Source organism: Nyctereutes procyonoides, unplaced genomic scaffold, assembly GCF_905146905.1.
Source record: "Nyctereutes procyonoides isolate TBG_1078 unplaced genomic scaffold, NYPRO_anot_genome, whole genome shotgun sequence".
NCBI lineage: Eukaryota > Metazoa > Chordata > Mammalia > Carnivora > Canidae > Nyctereutes > Nyctereutes procyonoides.
Genome location: NW_026575135.1, coordinates 38,702,837 through 38,719,395, shown reverse-complemented (window position 1 = coordinate 38,719,395; position 16,559 = coordinate 38,702,837). Strand labels below are relative to the sequence as shown.

General features: G+C 44.6%; 1 protein-coding gene across 1 annotated transcript in view; it reads right to left on the bottom strand.

Annotated features, from left to right (window-relative positions):
• The window catches only part of TTC39B (tetratricopeptide repeat domain 39B), a 129,648-nt gene extending 115,721 nt beyond the window's left edge, over positions 1-13,927 (bottom strand). The window contains exon 1 of the mRNA XM_055301509.1: positions 13,685-13,927. Coding sequence (XP_055157484.1) covers positions 13,685-13,927 — 243 coding nt within the window. The remainder of the gene's footprint in view (positions 1-13,684) is intronic.
• Positions 13,928-16,559: the final 2,632 nt, after the last annotated feature.

Sequence of the window (16,559 nt, the reverse complement as noted above, 5' to 3'; positions counted from 1 at the left end):
TAAATAAATAAAAATTTAAAAAAAGGTCTATCTTTAAAAAAAAAAAAAGAATAAGTTCTGGTGTATGAATAAGTTATGTGTATGAGTAAGTTTTGGTCATCCTACGTTTGTGAACACTCCCTACCCAGCCAGACTACAAGCGATATCTCGCTTAGCCTCATTGTGGGAGCAGGGACACTATGGCTCCAAGTGCCTTGCCCTTGATTACCCAGCTTGAGCCAGTTCTCCAAAAGGACATTAACCACTGTTTGCATTTTATTTCTTTAAGATTTTTTTATGCATTTATTCATGAGAGACACAGAGAGAGAAAGAGAGGCAGAGACACAGGCAGAGGGAGAAGCAGGCTCCATATAGGGAGCCTGACACGGGACTCGATCCTAGGTTTCCAGGATCACACCCTGGGCTGCAGGCGGCGCTAAACCGCTGTGCCACGGGGGCTACCCCCACTGTTTGCATTTTAAAATAAAAACAAAACAAAACCTTCTCTCCAGAAACTGAACCTTCAAATTAATATCAGCAAGTGAATATTTAACATCAAGATGTTCAGTATAGCTAGTTGCTGTATTTGATACCATCTTACCATGATTCTCTCCTGCTCTATAAAATTCTAGCCATCCGAAAGTACTGATAAAAAATGAAATCCATACATAGTTGCTATTCAAATTAATGGCTGCAATTAAGTATTTATAGTATGGCCAGCACTCAGTATGGTGCCAGGACCACACATAGCACCTCTAGGAGGTGGGCATTAGAATCCCCATTTGATTCTCACAGAGAATCAGATTATGTAACTCGCCCAAGTAACTACCAGCAAATGGCAGAACCTTGATGGGTGATGCCTGCAAGCCCACCCATGTTCTTTCCCTCACTTTCATGCGCCTTCCTAAGAAGAGACACAACAAATCTGAAATTCAGGGACACCTAAAAAGAGGCTGACTTCATTTGACTCTGTCCCACTTGAGACTTCAGCTCTGGAGACAGTCCCTTTTATTCAACTGCTAATGGCTTAGAAATGGAATTGCTTGCTTATTTCTCTAGCAGGAGCTAAACATATCGAATAAATAGGATGTGCCTTGGGGAATGAAATAGGAAATCAGGAAAAAACCTTTATCCATGTACACTACACGTCTGCTTTCCTGCAAACGGGACAAATTCTTCATTTGGACAGGGGTAATTCATGCAACCCTCGAACCTCTCTTCTGGTGAAGTTACAGTGTAAGAGCCAAGTCAAGAGCTGACCAAAATGCACCTTGTTGTCCAGTCCTGTTTTTTGATGCCTAACACTATTGTATTATCCCTATCATATATAATGGCATCTCATTTTTATATCTGCCTGAGAAATTTTATTTTCTTCTTGTGATTTTAAATTGTTCAATTATTTTAAGAGTTAAAAGTGTATTGAGGTGAGAGCAAATGGGTACAAGGAATCTTTATGGGGTGATGGAAATGTTCTTAAATTGGATTGTGGTGGGGAGAGAGAGGTGGGCAAAATGGATGAAGGGGGTCAAAAGGTACAAACTTCCAGTTAAAAAATAAAAAAGTCCTGAGGAGATGAGGTATAGCATGTTGACTATGGCTAATAAGAATACATTATACATTTGCAAGTTGCAAGAGAGTAGATCTTAAAAGTTCTCTTACCATAAGAAAAAAAATGTAACTAATGTATGGTGACAAATGTTAACTATGCTCATTGCGGTGATCAGTCTGCAATATGTATAAATATCAAATCATTATGTCATATACCTAAAACGAATATAAAGTATTATGTTAATCATACCTCAATTTCAAAAAAACTGGATTGTGGTGATCTGTGCACAATTCTGTAAATTTACTAACAATCACTGAACTGTACACTTAAAAGGAATCAATTTTATGATATGTATTCACACGTCAATCGTTTTGTTTTTCAAGTGTATTGAAATAAGGCCAAGAGATTGCAAAGGCAAATTCTCCTTCCTGGTTGAGTAGATAAAAATATCACATTGTTAGAAACCCCTTTAGGGGTTTAGGGAGTTCCTTTTCTGCTGTCTCCTGGAAAAAACCACCTTTTCCTTTTGGAACAACGGGAACCTCTGTCTCATCCCCACCAGGTGTGGTGGCATGTATGCCGAAAGAGAGATACTTCTCCTTCCTGCCAGCCAAGAATGCTACATAGTTATTGAGCACCTTCTGAAGGGGAGGAAGGGAGGGAATACCTAGAAGGGCTGGAGGAGAAGTGCCCACAAGTCTTAAGGTATGAAGAGGAACTGGCCAGGTGGGGGAACAGCATATTAAAAGCTGGGACTAAACTTTTGGGAGCTGGAGGGTGGAAGGGAAACTATAAGCACTTCAGCACTATTAGTCCCGTTAGGAATGAAAACTCCTGGGAGCCATCCTAGACCTACTGAGTCGGAATGGTTCTGTGGAAGGCCTAGGAATGTGCATCTTAACAAGTCATCCACTCCCCTAACCTGGTGATCTATGGACACCGAAGTATGAGAACCAGTGAGCTAAGTCCCAGGGAAGGCCTTATATGCCGTGCTAATGTGCACAATACCTCCAAGGCAATGAGAAGCTGTGAACAGATTTTAAACAGGACTTGAACTTTAGGAAGAGCAGTCTGGCATGGCGCATTGCTTTGGGGTTAATCAAGAACCCTAGAACCCCCTCCAGGTCCAAGAGTGTGCACACATACTGTCACTTCCTTTACCTTTTAATCTCTTACACTAAGTAACGAAACACAAACACACAAACACAACTTTTACAGGTCACAGTCTCCTGTTAGCATCGAGGTCCTACATAAAAAAGCTATAAAGAATGTTACAACATTTGCCAATGTTAAAGAGGAGATCATCTTGCACAGCAAAATGTTTGGAAAAACCAAAGGTTACATACCATTTATGTGTCAACGGGGAATGTCATTTTCAAAATATAACTGCTACTGCCAAATGCCTTCCTGACAAATACTAACACGGTTCTGCACTGAGCCCCTGTTTACCACTCTCTTTCGCGGTAAGTGGTTTCCCCTCCGGTCCTCAGGGAAGGAAAGTGTGAGGACTGGAAGCTTGCAGAATTCACCTGAATGGATTAATGTGAGAGCTAACTGCATCTATTCTAAAGGGGTCCTCCTGCTGAACAGGAGTTGCACTGGAGCCTGGAGTGGCCAACTTTCACACAGCCGGCTCCTCATCTGGTTGGGAAAACAATGTCAAGCATCCACATGTGCAGTCTCAACAATAAATAAAGCTAAGTGCCAACATTTGCACCCCTAAGCATTTTACAGGGCTCTCATCCCCACCATAACCCACTGAAGGAGGTTCTATTCTCTTCACTTTACGGATGAAACTGAAGCTTAATTCATCCAAGGTTGTATATGGAAGAGTAAGAATTCCAACCCATGTCTAACTTCATTACTTGTAACATGCCATTTCATGGGATGCGTCAAACAGAGTTATATTTTTTCCTGGGTTTTGATGCTTATATGAGTTTTAAGGCAATAGGCAAATTTAATTCATAAGGCTTGTAAGATATTATAAACAAATTTACACATATCCATGAAATTACTTAGTACAGGGGTCAGCAAATGTTTTCCATAAAGAATTGATAAATATTTAAGTCATGTGGGCCATATAGTCCCTGTCCCAACTATTCAATTCTATGGTTGCAGTGTGAACATAATCACAGGCAACACCTAAACAATCAGGCATGGCTGTGTTCCAACAAAACTTTATTTTCGGGGCCCCTGGGTAGCTTAGTCGGTTAAGTGTCCAGTTGGTTAAGTCTCAGGGATGTGAGATCAGAGGGGAGTCTGCTTAAGGATTCTCTCTGCCTCTCCCCATTCTTTCTCTCCCCTCTCTGAATCTCTCTTTCTCCCTCTAAAACAAACAAACAAACAAAAAACCTTTGCTTACAAAACAGGCAGGAAAAAGCAGAGTGCATTTGTCCTTCTGACAAAGTCTGCCACCCTGTGACCTAATGGGAAGGGCACTAAATATAAAGCTAGAGCACTTAGTTTCTAACGCCACATCTGTGCCTAAGTAAGTCCAGGCCTGGGCCACTCATTTTCTGTTTCTCAGATGTGTGCTAACACAGAATCTACTTCTCAGTTGGCTACAAAAATAAAGTAAAACTATAATTTGAACACACTAAAACATTTGCTGCAGATTCTTCAACAAACCCATATATAATAAACAGTAGCAGCAATATCTTAAGGTAAAAGTATATAGAAAAAGAGAACCACCATTTCTGGAGTAATCCTATATGCCAAATGCTTTGTTAAGTAGACTCTTATTTCACCCTCATCCACAACCTTATAGGGTAGGTATCATTATTCCCATTTTATAAATGAAGAGCATCAGGCAGGTTAAATAGCATGCCCAAGGTCGCAACTGGGAAGACAGGATCTGAGCCCAAGCTGGCCCTCTTCAGAAGCTCAATACTACTCTGCATAGGGAGTAGCTGCTCTTTGGCAATGATCACTCCATCAATGATCCTGAACAGATGATGACACAGGAGTGCTTCTGGGAGAGGTTTTGGAGTCAGGCCCCATTCCCTTGTCTTCAGGAATCTCCCACTCTGTCATCTGTCTTGCTCACCACCTTTTGAAAAGATCACACTCCATTTGGCATGAAAAATGATATGGCAATCTGAGGTTTGTTTCCTTTAGGTCTGAATGGAAGGACGGTGGCTCATGAGTTGAAAAAAGACCACAAACCCCAGAACTCTAGGACAAAGTTGTCTAAGGAAGCATGGGGGGAGAAAAGGGACTAAGGGGACCCCTAGAGAAACCTGGACTGGTCCTGATGACCACACCAGAGTGTGGGTCATATGGTTCTGCATGTTGGAACTTAGTAAGAGGCTATGTGATGAAACATAAGCCTATGGAATTACTCAGGCATGTCTGACTTGTCTGCCTTCTTAATCACTGCAATGAAGTTGACAGTCATTAGCATAAAATTTCAGATACTAGTTGGGGAAGAAGAAAGGGAAACTAAAATAGAATCATAGATTCATCATTGCTTCCTTTATCGGAAGGAAGGGAGCAAGGGAGGGGGAGGGGGGGAGGGAGAGAGAGAGAACAAGAGAGCAAAAGAGAAAGAGGAAGGAAGGAAGGAAGACAGACCTTCCCCAAATACAGAAAAATAGATGTGTCTCCCCACTGTCAAAAAAATAAATTAGAAAAAAGCAAACCCAAGCTCCTTAGCTGAGCACTGAAGGTCTATCAGAATCTACTACAACACACAGTACAGCTCTGCTGCCTCAGCCCATAGCCCTGGCACACCCTCTGCTTCAGCACGATGGCCTCCGTGATGCTTCATCCATGCCTGAGCATGTTTCCTCTGCTGCTCCCTCTGCTTGAAGAAATGAAAGTGTGACCCATTCCACTGTTTCCTGCTAAAATGCACCCCTCACCATCCAAGTCAAATGCCACTGTCTACATTGCAGATGTCAAAGCTGAAAAGAACTTTAGAAACAGAGGGTCAAGGTCAATTCTTTCCCTGTTACCTATGAGGAAACCAAAGCCCAAAAGGGTTAAGGGTCTTCCTCTAAGTCACACAGCTGGGTAGTTCTGAGTCACACAAAGACATAGTCAGGAAACCAAATCAGCTGACTTATGGTTGGGGGCATGTCATTGCTATGATGTCCTGATGGCTGCCCTGTGAAAAGTCCTCTCCTCTTCCTAGGAGCACCAGAGTATTTACACTCTGTCTGGAATTTCCACTACTTTAGGTCAGAGCTGTGTGTTTTTGTCTATATTCCTAAGTACCCGCTCTGTATCCTACCCATCATGTTATCCCAGTGCTCAGTTACCACTGCATACGGTCTACAGTGGGCTGTAACAGTCATTGGACAAACAAGAGAAAACACCAGAAAAATCACCTGCTTCCCCACCTTGGATCCTGTCTCCCTCCCATCAGCTTCCATGCAGTGCCAGAGAGAGCTGCCAACCACCTGCTGGTCTCTCCATACTTCTCTTCAGCTTGAACCCTTAAATGCATACAATAACATCCACAATTTGGCACGAAAGTCTTGGACAGCCCTTCTTACCCTTCCAGACTGGTTCCCTGTCACCCAGAGCACCACCAACTCTCCCTCACCTCTTTATTTTATGCCTGCTGTTCCCTCTCCCTGGGACACACTTCAAGAGTTCCCTTCATTCCCAATTCTCTCCTACACAACTAACCACAATTCACCCTGTAAGATCCAAATTTTCTAAGAAGTAGCCTCCTCCAAGTAACCATTCTTGATGACCCACCTCTTCCTTCAGATGAGGTGCCTCCCTCCCTGTTCCCAAAGCACCATGGCATCCCTCCTGTGGTTCTCAGCACAGAGTATTACGTCTGCTTGTCTATGCACCTGCTCCTGTTCCCCACTAGATCAAAACTGAGAACTGTGTTTGCCCCTACAGCACCTAATGCAATATTCAACACATTAAATTGGACTGAAAAATTCTTATTTACTAGGTGCAACTAAACCCAACAAATACATATATGTGGCATTATTTCATTAAAATATTTAAAAATATGTAGACCTTATGTACATGTCAGCATAATATCAGCAATACTAAGGGGACATGTCCAGAGATCTCGGCTTCTTTGCGCTTACTATAAATCCAGTCTTTAAATAAAGAGCATAACATATTTAATGGCGTTATGAATGAACTGCCAGGCCTTCAACAATTTGAGGAGTTTCCTTTGGTATGGTGACCCAACCAATATAGCCAACCGGCCAGGGTGTATAATCGATATCCAGTAAGCATATGAGTGGAAGAAGAAAGTTCTGATACGGTTGGGGACAGAGCAGAAAGCTCTCCCCAGGAAGCCTCACAAGCACCAGGGCAGTCTCCATGGATTCATCTTCTACAAAGTGCACACAAAGTGACTTCAGGAGACCCACTGGAGATGGCCAATGGGGCCCCCAAGACTTGGGGCTGGGCAGTTGTCAACAGATGGTTAGATGGAAACCCTGAGCCTCAGAGAATTCGCAGTATTAGATTCACACTGTGAAGAATTAGTGACAGCATCCTTGGGCAGGGAACTAAGATAAAGCCAACAGCCAACCCCAGGAAGATCTGACAGCTGCCTCAAGAGGACATACCTGTGCTACTGGACTTGAAAAGAAGGAAGGGAGTATCCAAGTACAAAGGGAAGGGGAAGAGAAACTCCAAGTTTCCCTGAGAAGGTGGCATTCCAAGAAGAGATGGCATTTCAAGAGACTCAAGATTGAACATTCCAGGAAAATTGCCTGTTGGTTAACCCGAGCAGGAGTTAGAGGCTGATGGTATAATCTGATGCTATTTTTTCCTCCCACTGACCTGCAGAACCAATTTACAAACATGCTTTCTTAACCTGGCCTAAATTCATGCCCTCATAAACAACCGCTTCATGCTCCCTTGGTAAGAGAAGTCACAGTGAACCACAAAGATGAGTATATTCTATGTAAGATTCTCCCCATCCTCTACACCCACTCCTCCTGTGTTAAAAGCACACAAGGAACCCAGAATTATCACCGAACAGCTCCCCGCCTCTCCCCATTTACTGACCCTCAAACTGGGGAAAAGGCCCCCAAGCCAATTCCTCCTCCAGGCTCTTCCTCTCAACTGGCCTCTTCTCTGGAAGCCTGCAGTCTCTCCTCCCATTCAGGTCTCACCTCCTCCCACATTAAATGTTGCAAGAGCCACTCGCCCTTCCTACTGCCACCTCCACAATCTGGCTGCATCAACTTGACCACATTTATCTTCCTAAAACAAATAACCTTATTACACTTGCCCAGCTAAAAAACCTTCTAGATTCCCATTTGTTAGGAGATTTGGCCCAAACTCCTTAGCATGATGTGATCATGCACCACATGATCCAAGCTGCACTTTCCTGTCTCAGCCCTCACCGGCTCTCTCTCCCTCGCACTGAGTACCCTGCTAAACCCATGTGTGCTCTCATTCTCGCCCCTCTCAACTTCTACCAGGCTTGGTAGTTCACTTGCTCTGCACAGCACAAACCTGCTCACATTCATGACCCAGTTCAAATACTACCTCTTTCTTAAAAGAAACCTGCCAACCCCTAAACCAGGGTGTTATTCCTGCATTGCACCTGTTGTCCTAGGGTAATTACTGAGAGCATGCATTTACTCTCATACTGCCTTGCTATGGATGATAAATTACATGGCCCTTCTACCTAAAACCTACCTTGAGCCAAAGATAGAACTAGTTACTCATGTAACTGTGTCTTTTGCTAGAGTGCCTATTCCTCAAGGACAATAATACTGTCTTATCTTAGTGGGCATTTAGTGTGTACTTCCAGTATCTATGGACTGTAAGGACCTGAGAGATGCTCCACGAGCACTAGTGGAATGAAAGAATGAATCTGATTCTTAAAAAATATTGTAGCAATCAACTTTCTCTAAACTTCATCTAAAATTCCAATGGATAAATTTTCTAAATTAGAATTAAATCTGGAGCACCTGGGTGGCTCAGTCAGTTAAGCATCTGACTTTTGATTTCAGCTCAGGTCATGATCTCAGGGTCCTGGGATTGAGTCCAAGTCAGGTTCCACACTCAGCAGGGAGTCTGCTTGTCCCTCTTCCTCTCCCTCTAACCACCCCACTCCACTATGTGTGCTTGCACATGCTCACTCTCTCTCTCTCTCGCAAATAAATAAAATCTTAAAAAAAAAAATTAGACCTAAAAAGAATCCTGAGCCAAAAAAAACTTAAAATTAAATTTAAAATATTTAAATTTAAAAAAATTTAAAACCCTGGGCCAAAAGGCAGACCATGAAACCACCTGCCACATGAGCCCTTTCTTTCTCCAACTCAGTGTTTCTCAACTTTTTTTCATTATTTCCCTCTTAAGGAGCCATTAGATATTTTTTCCTAATCATACCAACCATGATTTTTTAATAGCACTTATATATAATACATATATATAATACACACACACATATATATGTATTATACATTAAGTTTTTTTTTATGATAGTCAGAGAGAGAGAGAGAGAGAGAGAGAGAGAGAGAGAGGCAGAGACACAGGCAGAGGGAGAAGCAGGCTCCATGCACTGGAAGCCCGATGTGGGACTCGAGCCCGGGTCTCCAGGATCGCGCCCTGGGCCAAAGGCAGGCGCGCCACCCAGGGATCCCCTGTATTATACATTAAAAGAGCAAGTATAGGGCAGCCCGGGTGGCTCAGCGGTTTAGCGCCACCTTCAGTCCAGGGCCTGATCCTGGAGACCCTGGATGAGTCCCATGTCGGGATCCCTGCATGGAGCCTGCTTCTCCCTCTGCCTGTGTCTCTGCCTCTCTCTCTCTCTCTCCTCTCTGTGTATTCTCATGAATAAATAAATAAAATCTTAAAAAAAAAAGAGCAAGTATAAAGTTTATTCTTTTTATTCAATAATGAATTTGTAATAACTGAATAAATATTTTAAGTTAAATTAAAAATTCTAATGCTAACATTTAAATTTATAACATTTGCTAAGTAGCTTTTAATGTAATGTATCAAATTACACATGTGAATTTCCAATTTCTACATAAGAGCAATGTAACCAAATTTTTTATTTATTTTTTATTTTTGGGGATCCCTGGGTGGCACAGTGGTTTGGCGCCTGCCTTTGGCCCAGGGTGCGATCCTGGAGACCCGGGATCGAGTCCCACATCGGGCTCCCGGTGCATGGAGCCTGCTTCTCCCTCTGCCTGTGTCTCTGCCTCTCTCTCTCTCTCTCTCTGTGACTATCATAAATAAATAAATAAATAAAAATTTAAAAATATATTTATTTTTTATTTTTTATTTTTTGTAACCAAATTTTTTAAAAAGACATTCAATAGTGCTATTTCTCTAGCAAAAATAAGACAATTGAAAAATTATCTTCTCAAAAGTCATTTTTTAGGGACACCTGGGCAGCTCAGTTGGTTAAGTATTCAACTCTTGACCTCAGCTCAGGTCTTGATCTCAGGGTCATGAGTTCAGGCCTTGTGTTGGGCTTAAAAAAAAAAAAAAAAAAAATTTTAAGTTATTTTTTAGGATGCCTGACTGGCTCAGTCAGAAGAGCATGTGACTCTTGATCTCATGGTTGTGAGCTCAAGCCCCATCTGGTGTGTAGAAATTACTTAAATAAATAAAAATGAAAACTTTAAAAAGCTATTTTTAGTGAACTTAACTTTTTTTACATGAGAAAATAATTTTTAACTTAAGTAACTGCTAGATATTCAGATATATTGAATATTTTCTCTTTTCATTACTTGACAACTATTGGTGGACTGAATAACTTTAGTAGGATTAAATAATAAAACATAAACTATTCCTATTTAATCCTCAAATACCAAGTCATGCACGAAAACACTCAAGGCCAAACATGAACAACATCCACAAGACAGCCATTGGGCAGTCTGCACATATGAGGAGGTCACCAAGAGAGAGATGACTTCAAGATCAAGTAAATGAAAAAAAAAATGAAAAAAAAAAAAAAAGATCAAGTAAATGGTAGAAAGTCCTCCACTCCTAGCCATCTATTTGCCATAGGTTTATAGTATTGACCTTGCATACATTCTGTGTATCTCCCAAGAACCTGATGTCAACATAACACCCAAGAGAATTTTTAATGAAAATAAGATATTGTTGACCAAGCTCTGAAGGGCTACAAAACCACTCCAATATCTAAGATGTTTCTGCCTCCCTGCAGAAATAATTTTTGCCACCCTTGAGGTTGCAAGCCCTAACTTCTATGTTCCCCCATTTATCCTCCTAGCAACTAAACAGAAAAAAAAACAAAACAACAAACACCAGTTCACCCAGGAAAGCACCCCATCTTCCAGCTACCATGATAGCTTCTCTATTACTATCATTTCCTTAAGAAACTTTGAAAGAAAAGGAATTCCCATATTATTAGCTCTTCTCCCAAAAAGGAGCCTCCCTCCAAAAAAGCACGGACTTCTGTGGAAGAACACTTAGAACTCATCTAGCTCTGCTTCTTCAGATGAGGAAAAAGATGAGAGAATGAAAGACTTGCTCAATGAAATCACTAGTTACAGACAATGAGACCCGATCAGTCTGGCTCACTGCTCTATCTGCAGGCAGATGTTTCCACACACAATGAATAAACGGCTACTGGACAAATTAGTGACAGAGAGCCTGGTTCCTCTAATCCCTAGCCTACTACTTTTCTAACTACACCACTTTGTCCCCTTCTACTACCCTAGAAGATAAAACAATGGCCACATAGACTATCAAACATATATTGTTTAAAAAGCTCCCCAACTGAAATAAGCCACCTTAGTTTCACATGCCTAGTAAAACTGACCAAGAGGGTCTTGTTCACTTGTGGTACAGTGCTTGCTTCAGCCCCCTGAAAGATAGAGACTTTTTACAAATAAGTCAAGTGTACCCAGTCAACAATGCAATACTTCTTACTTGCTTACCCTGCCTGGAGCTCTATTCTAGAGTTCCTGCACACACGTCATATATCCATCCTTACCTAGCCAGAGAATCCTTAAGAGCTAAAACTATGTCTTCTCTTTCTAAGGCACCTACCAAGTTTGAGAACAGAGCAAATGTTCAATAAAACTCTGCAAAATCTCTACCAATAGAAATGATGTATCGTGAGGGACAAAAGTGAATTTGGCATGAACAAAAAAAAATTGTTTGTACTCTGCTCATCTCCTAGGACCCATATAGTACCTTACATGTAACAAGAATCTAATAATTATTGAATTTTAAAAATGAAAGATACAGCAAACACTGAGAAATTATTAAGCAACATCATCTCTGCTCTTTTTCATTCATTCAACATATGTATATTTACCAAGAATCTGTGTGCCAAGCTGTCTGCTGTTCAACACCTAACTTATTCCACAGAACTAGAGTCCTCCTCCCTAGTCAATGCATTTCAACGCTTCAATTCATCTTGTAGATAGTGGGTATGGCTAGGCTGGCTAAAGGTCTCTATATGCCCAGGACAGTCCCAGTTTACACCTATTGTCCAAGTATTAATTATTAATAATATCTCCTTTCTCTCTCAACAACACCCTGGTCTTGACGATTATATTGCCCTAAGAGTACCAAATCTTTTTAGACAAAGCAGACTAGGGATTCAAAATTTTCAATCCACATTTACTGTGTACTGCCAGTCTTCTTTCCTCATTTATAATAGCAGCATAACACGGACAAAAGTAACTGGTTATACAGAGGGAAGTAGCTGGGGATCAGATGGAACATGAAATTGAGATCACACTGTAGAGGGCCTTGCATGCCAGACTTATGAATATTTAATTTAACATACAATAGACAGCCATAAAAACTTTTAAGGGAGTGTATGTATAGTCAAAGCACCATGAAAATTTAACTACCTCAATTATAGAAAAGAACTAAGACAGGAGGAAAGAAAAACAGAAGGCTCCAGGTCATACCAAAAGACAGTCTAAGGCTATAAATAAAGAAAGGTTGTCATGGATGAAAATAGCAACAAATACGCTATTTCATCATTTGCCTTTAGGTGTACTTTAAAAGTTTCGACAATAAAAAGATGCAACTTGGCAAGCTTCGGTACATCGGTCTGTGGTCTCGGGGGTCCCCGCTGCAAGGGACTGGCTGTCAGGAAGGTTTTTAACAGCCTGGCTTGCCCTATTGCCTGTCAGCCGCGTAAAGGAGCTGTAGTTTGGTTTTTGTTTCGTTTTTATTTCAAGGACTACATTGAAAACACTGCACTCGTTGTCAGGAGTTTCCCGACATTAAAGAGATGCACAGGAATCTTAACCTGCCTCCTCCAGATCTTCCACTATTGCATCATTTGAAACCAAACCTCCGGCAGCGACTTGTAAAATTCAAGTCAGGTAAAATGGCAGCAGCAGCAGCAGCAGGAGCAGCAGCAGCAGCAGCAGCAGGAGCAGCCGCCGCCGCGGCAGCACCCACACTTCGGCCGGCCTCAGCGTCCAGCGCGAGAGGGGGGCGCGTCCCCGAGGCTGCCGAGCGCTGCAAGTGCGCCAAAGCGCAGGTCCGGCGCGCGCCCCAGGGTGCGCAGACGCCCGCGCGCCCGCCCCAGGAGGAAGTGGCCAGTGACTCAGTGACTCAAGCGCAGTCGAGAAGCCGGGAGGCCGGAGTCGGTCCTCGAAGCCACAAGCTGCGGACCCGACGGGAAAGGCCTGTGCCCTGGGGACGGAGCGAGAGCACCAGTTCCCGGGCTGCTGCTCCGGTCCCCCAGCCCTCCGGCCCCCCGGCAGCCCCCGCCCTGGTGCCCGCTCGTGCGGACGCCCCGGGGGCTCCTTCCTCGCCGGTGTCCTCTTCCTGTCACTGCCTGGAAGCCCTTCGGTCCCGCCGCCTGCAAACTTCCACAGAAGTGAGAGTCCCGCAGAACCCAGAGGGCGGGCGTCGGGACTTCAGGGTCAGAGCCCACAAGCGCCCAGGCGCTGCGGGAGCGGCTCGGAACCGCGCAGGGCTGCGGGCCCGGCGCCCCCGCGCGCTCGCACCCATCCACGCGCGGACCCAACGCGCTGCCCCTCCCACGACCCCGCGGGGCCCGCGCCCAGGCGCCCCGCAGCGCCGCGGCCCCGAGCGCCCTCCACGCTCCCGCGGGACCCACCCCCCAGGCCGGCGCCCCCCCCGCCGGGCTGGACGTGGCCGGTCCCGGCCTGGGGACCAAGGGGGCGGGACCCCGGCTGCCCTCCGGCTCGCTCATCCCTCGCGGACTCGGGAGGCAGCGCCTGCACCCCCACCAGCCGGTACCTCGTCCGCCTCGAGCTCGGCTCCGTTGCCCACCAACGCCATGTTCCTCCTCAGGCCGCCGCCACCCAAAAACCAAACAGGGAGCTCGGGGCCGACTCGGTTTCTGGGCGCCCGGCTCAGCCCAGCGCCGGCGAGGGAGGAAGGGGGCGGCCCCGCGCTCCGGCCGGTCCCGGGCGGGGCCAGCGCGCAGCGGAGCCGGCGCTTTCCCCGCCCCCGGCGCCCGCGGACCTGCGGAGCATCCATTCCGCCCGCGGGCGCCGAGCCGCCAGCCCGGCCTCGCCCCGCCCCCCGCGGCCTCGCCGCGCCCCCCGCGGCCTCGCCCCGCCCCCCCACGCGGCTCAGACCGAAGAGCCAACCACGTTCCCGCAAAGCGTCTCGGGCCCGGGGCCCCGGGCCCCGGACCCCTCGGGGGGCGGGGTCGCCGGGGCGGGGCCCCCCAGTGGGCGGGGCATCTCGCAGAAGGTGACTTTGGGGTACTGGAGCGGCCCAGCTACCTGCGCTGGGCGGGGGGCTAGTGCCAGACTGCAGCCCAGAGGACGCCAGGCTGACGGGGTCGAGGCCAAGGCCGCTACCCTTGAGGCGGGTGGAAGTGTCTACCTGGCCCTTGGGCCAATGCCAGTCCGCCTCCCTTATCAAGTGGACACCCGATCTCCCAGGTAGTGGGGACCAGAGGGACACGATCCCCCGTCACCCAGAAACTCCTGTCACACCGCGTTTCCAGACACTATGTCAGATAGAGGCACGCTGTGTTTGCTTCTGTGTATGTTTGAAAAATAAAATCCATGAGACAGGTATTGATACAACTTGGAGCTCCTCTACCTCTCCTCCTGTTCCCCTATCATGTTACGTCCCCATAACATCCTACACCGATCCCTTTTGTAACCCCAAATATACGTATCTAATTCGTGCGTGAACTGTAAGCTCTATGAGGGTAGAGATGCTGTCCTCTTCCAGGCTGTGTCCCCAGAACCTAGAACAATGTCTTACACATAGCAGATACTCAACAAATATTTGTTGGCTGAATTTAGAAATTTATTCTTGGGGCATCTTGGCACAGGTAGTTCTGTGGTTGAGCTGCCACCTTTGGCTGAGGTCGTCATCCTGGGGTCCTGGAACCAATCCTGCATCAGGCTCCCCACAGGGAGCCTGCTTCTCACTCTGCCTATGTCTTTCTGCCTCTCTCTGTGTGTCTCATAAATAAATAAATGCAATCTTTAAAAAGGGAAAAGTTTATTCTTTTTTAAATTTTTTTTTGAGAGGGAGAAGGTGGGAGACAGAGAATCTTAAGCAAGCTCAACCCCCAGCAGGATGGGGGCAGGGCTCGATGTCATGACCCAAGCTCAAATCAAGAGCCTCCACTTATCTGACTGAGCCACTCAGGCACCCTTAGAAATTTATTCTTGCTTCTAACATGTAAAATAAACTATCCAACTAGAAAATTAAAAGCTGTATTTTTTAGGGCTGGGAGCATATTTTGTCTGCTTTATTCTACACACGAAAAAATTCACCAAATTTAAGTATGTAATGCTATGACATGTTTACAAAACGCCAGCCCAATCATAATATAGAGCACCTTAAAAAGTTCCCTGTGCTCCTTTGCTATCAATTTCCTACCCCCACTCCCTTGCCTCTGACAACCACTGATCTCCTACTTTCTATCCCCATTGTTTTGCCTTTTCTAGAATTTCACATAAATTGAATCAAAGAGCATGTGGTCTTTTGCATCTGGCTCATGAAAAGCTACTTAATCACCATTTAGTGATAATGATAAAAATAGCTAGTATTTATTGAGTACTTACTATGTGTATCAGGACTATGAGCACCACCTACATATTATCGCGCGCTCTCTCTCTCTCTCTCTCTCTCTCTTTTTTTTTTATGATAGTCACACAGAGAGAAAGAGAGAGAGGCAGAGACATAGGCAGAGGGAGAAGCAGGCTCCATGCACCAGGAGCCCGATGTGGGATTCGATCCCGGGTCTCCAGGATCACACCCTGGGCCAAAGGCAGGTGCTAAACCCTGTGCCAGGGATCCCCATATTATCTCATTTATACTTCATAACCCCATTAAGTAGGTAGTATTATCAGTAAGCTGAGGCTAAGAGAGTTCAAGTGACTTGTTCAGGTCACAGCTATGAATCAAATAAGGATGCCTAAATCTGAACTCCAGCAGTCTGACCATAATGGGTACCTGGTAACCACTGTTCTGTACTGCCTCCAGCCACTCTGCTTCTCTTATTTGTTTCTGTACACCAACTGCCTACAGATGTCTATTACACACATTTTCAAAGAGTCCCCTTTGCATCTTTGAAACTTCTCTAAGATTTTAACGATTCATTATGTAACTTTATAAAAGAAAAATAAAATGGTTTCTATCCCATATACAACATGAAAAAATATGATTGTGGTGATGGTTGCAGAACTCTGAATTTTCTACAAATCATTGAATTGTATGCTTATGGGTGAATATTATGGTTATCTACAAAATATCTCAATAAGGACATTTTTTTCACTGGTTGACACACTTCTTTAGATGCTATTAGGATCAAATGTATGGGGCTAGGAAGGAACTAAAGGTCTTTTAATTCCAATACTCCTGAAAATTTCCATTCCTCCTCCCCACTCCCTCCCTTTTCTGTTTATGCTTCACTTTCTGAGGCTAGATTTCCTGTCTCGATCCAGATTCTACTCTGTATTACTCACACATGATTCTGCTTTTTACAGTTCATTGGTTCCTAAATTAATATCACATCTTTTTGACGTGAAACCATCTATCTCATTGGTGGCTTCTTCCTTTCCTGTATGCTTTGTTACTGTCTCACAAATTTCATCTCAAATTTTGAAGAAATACAAAAGAAGTTGGCTCTAATTAGTGA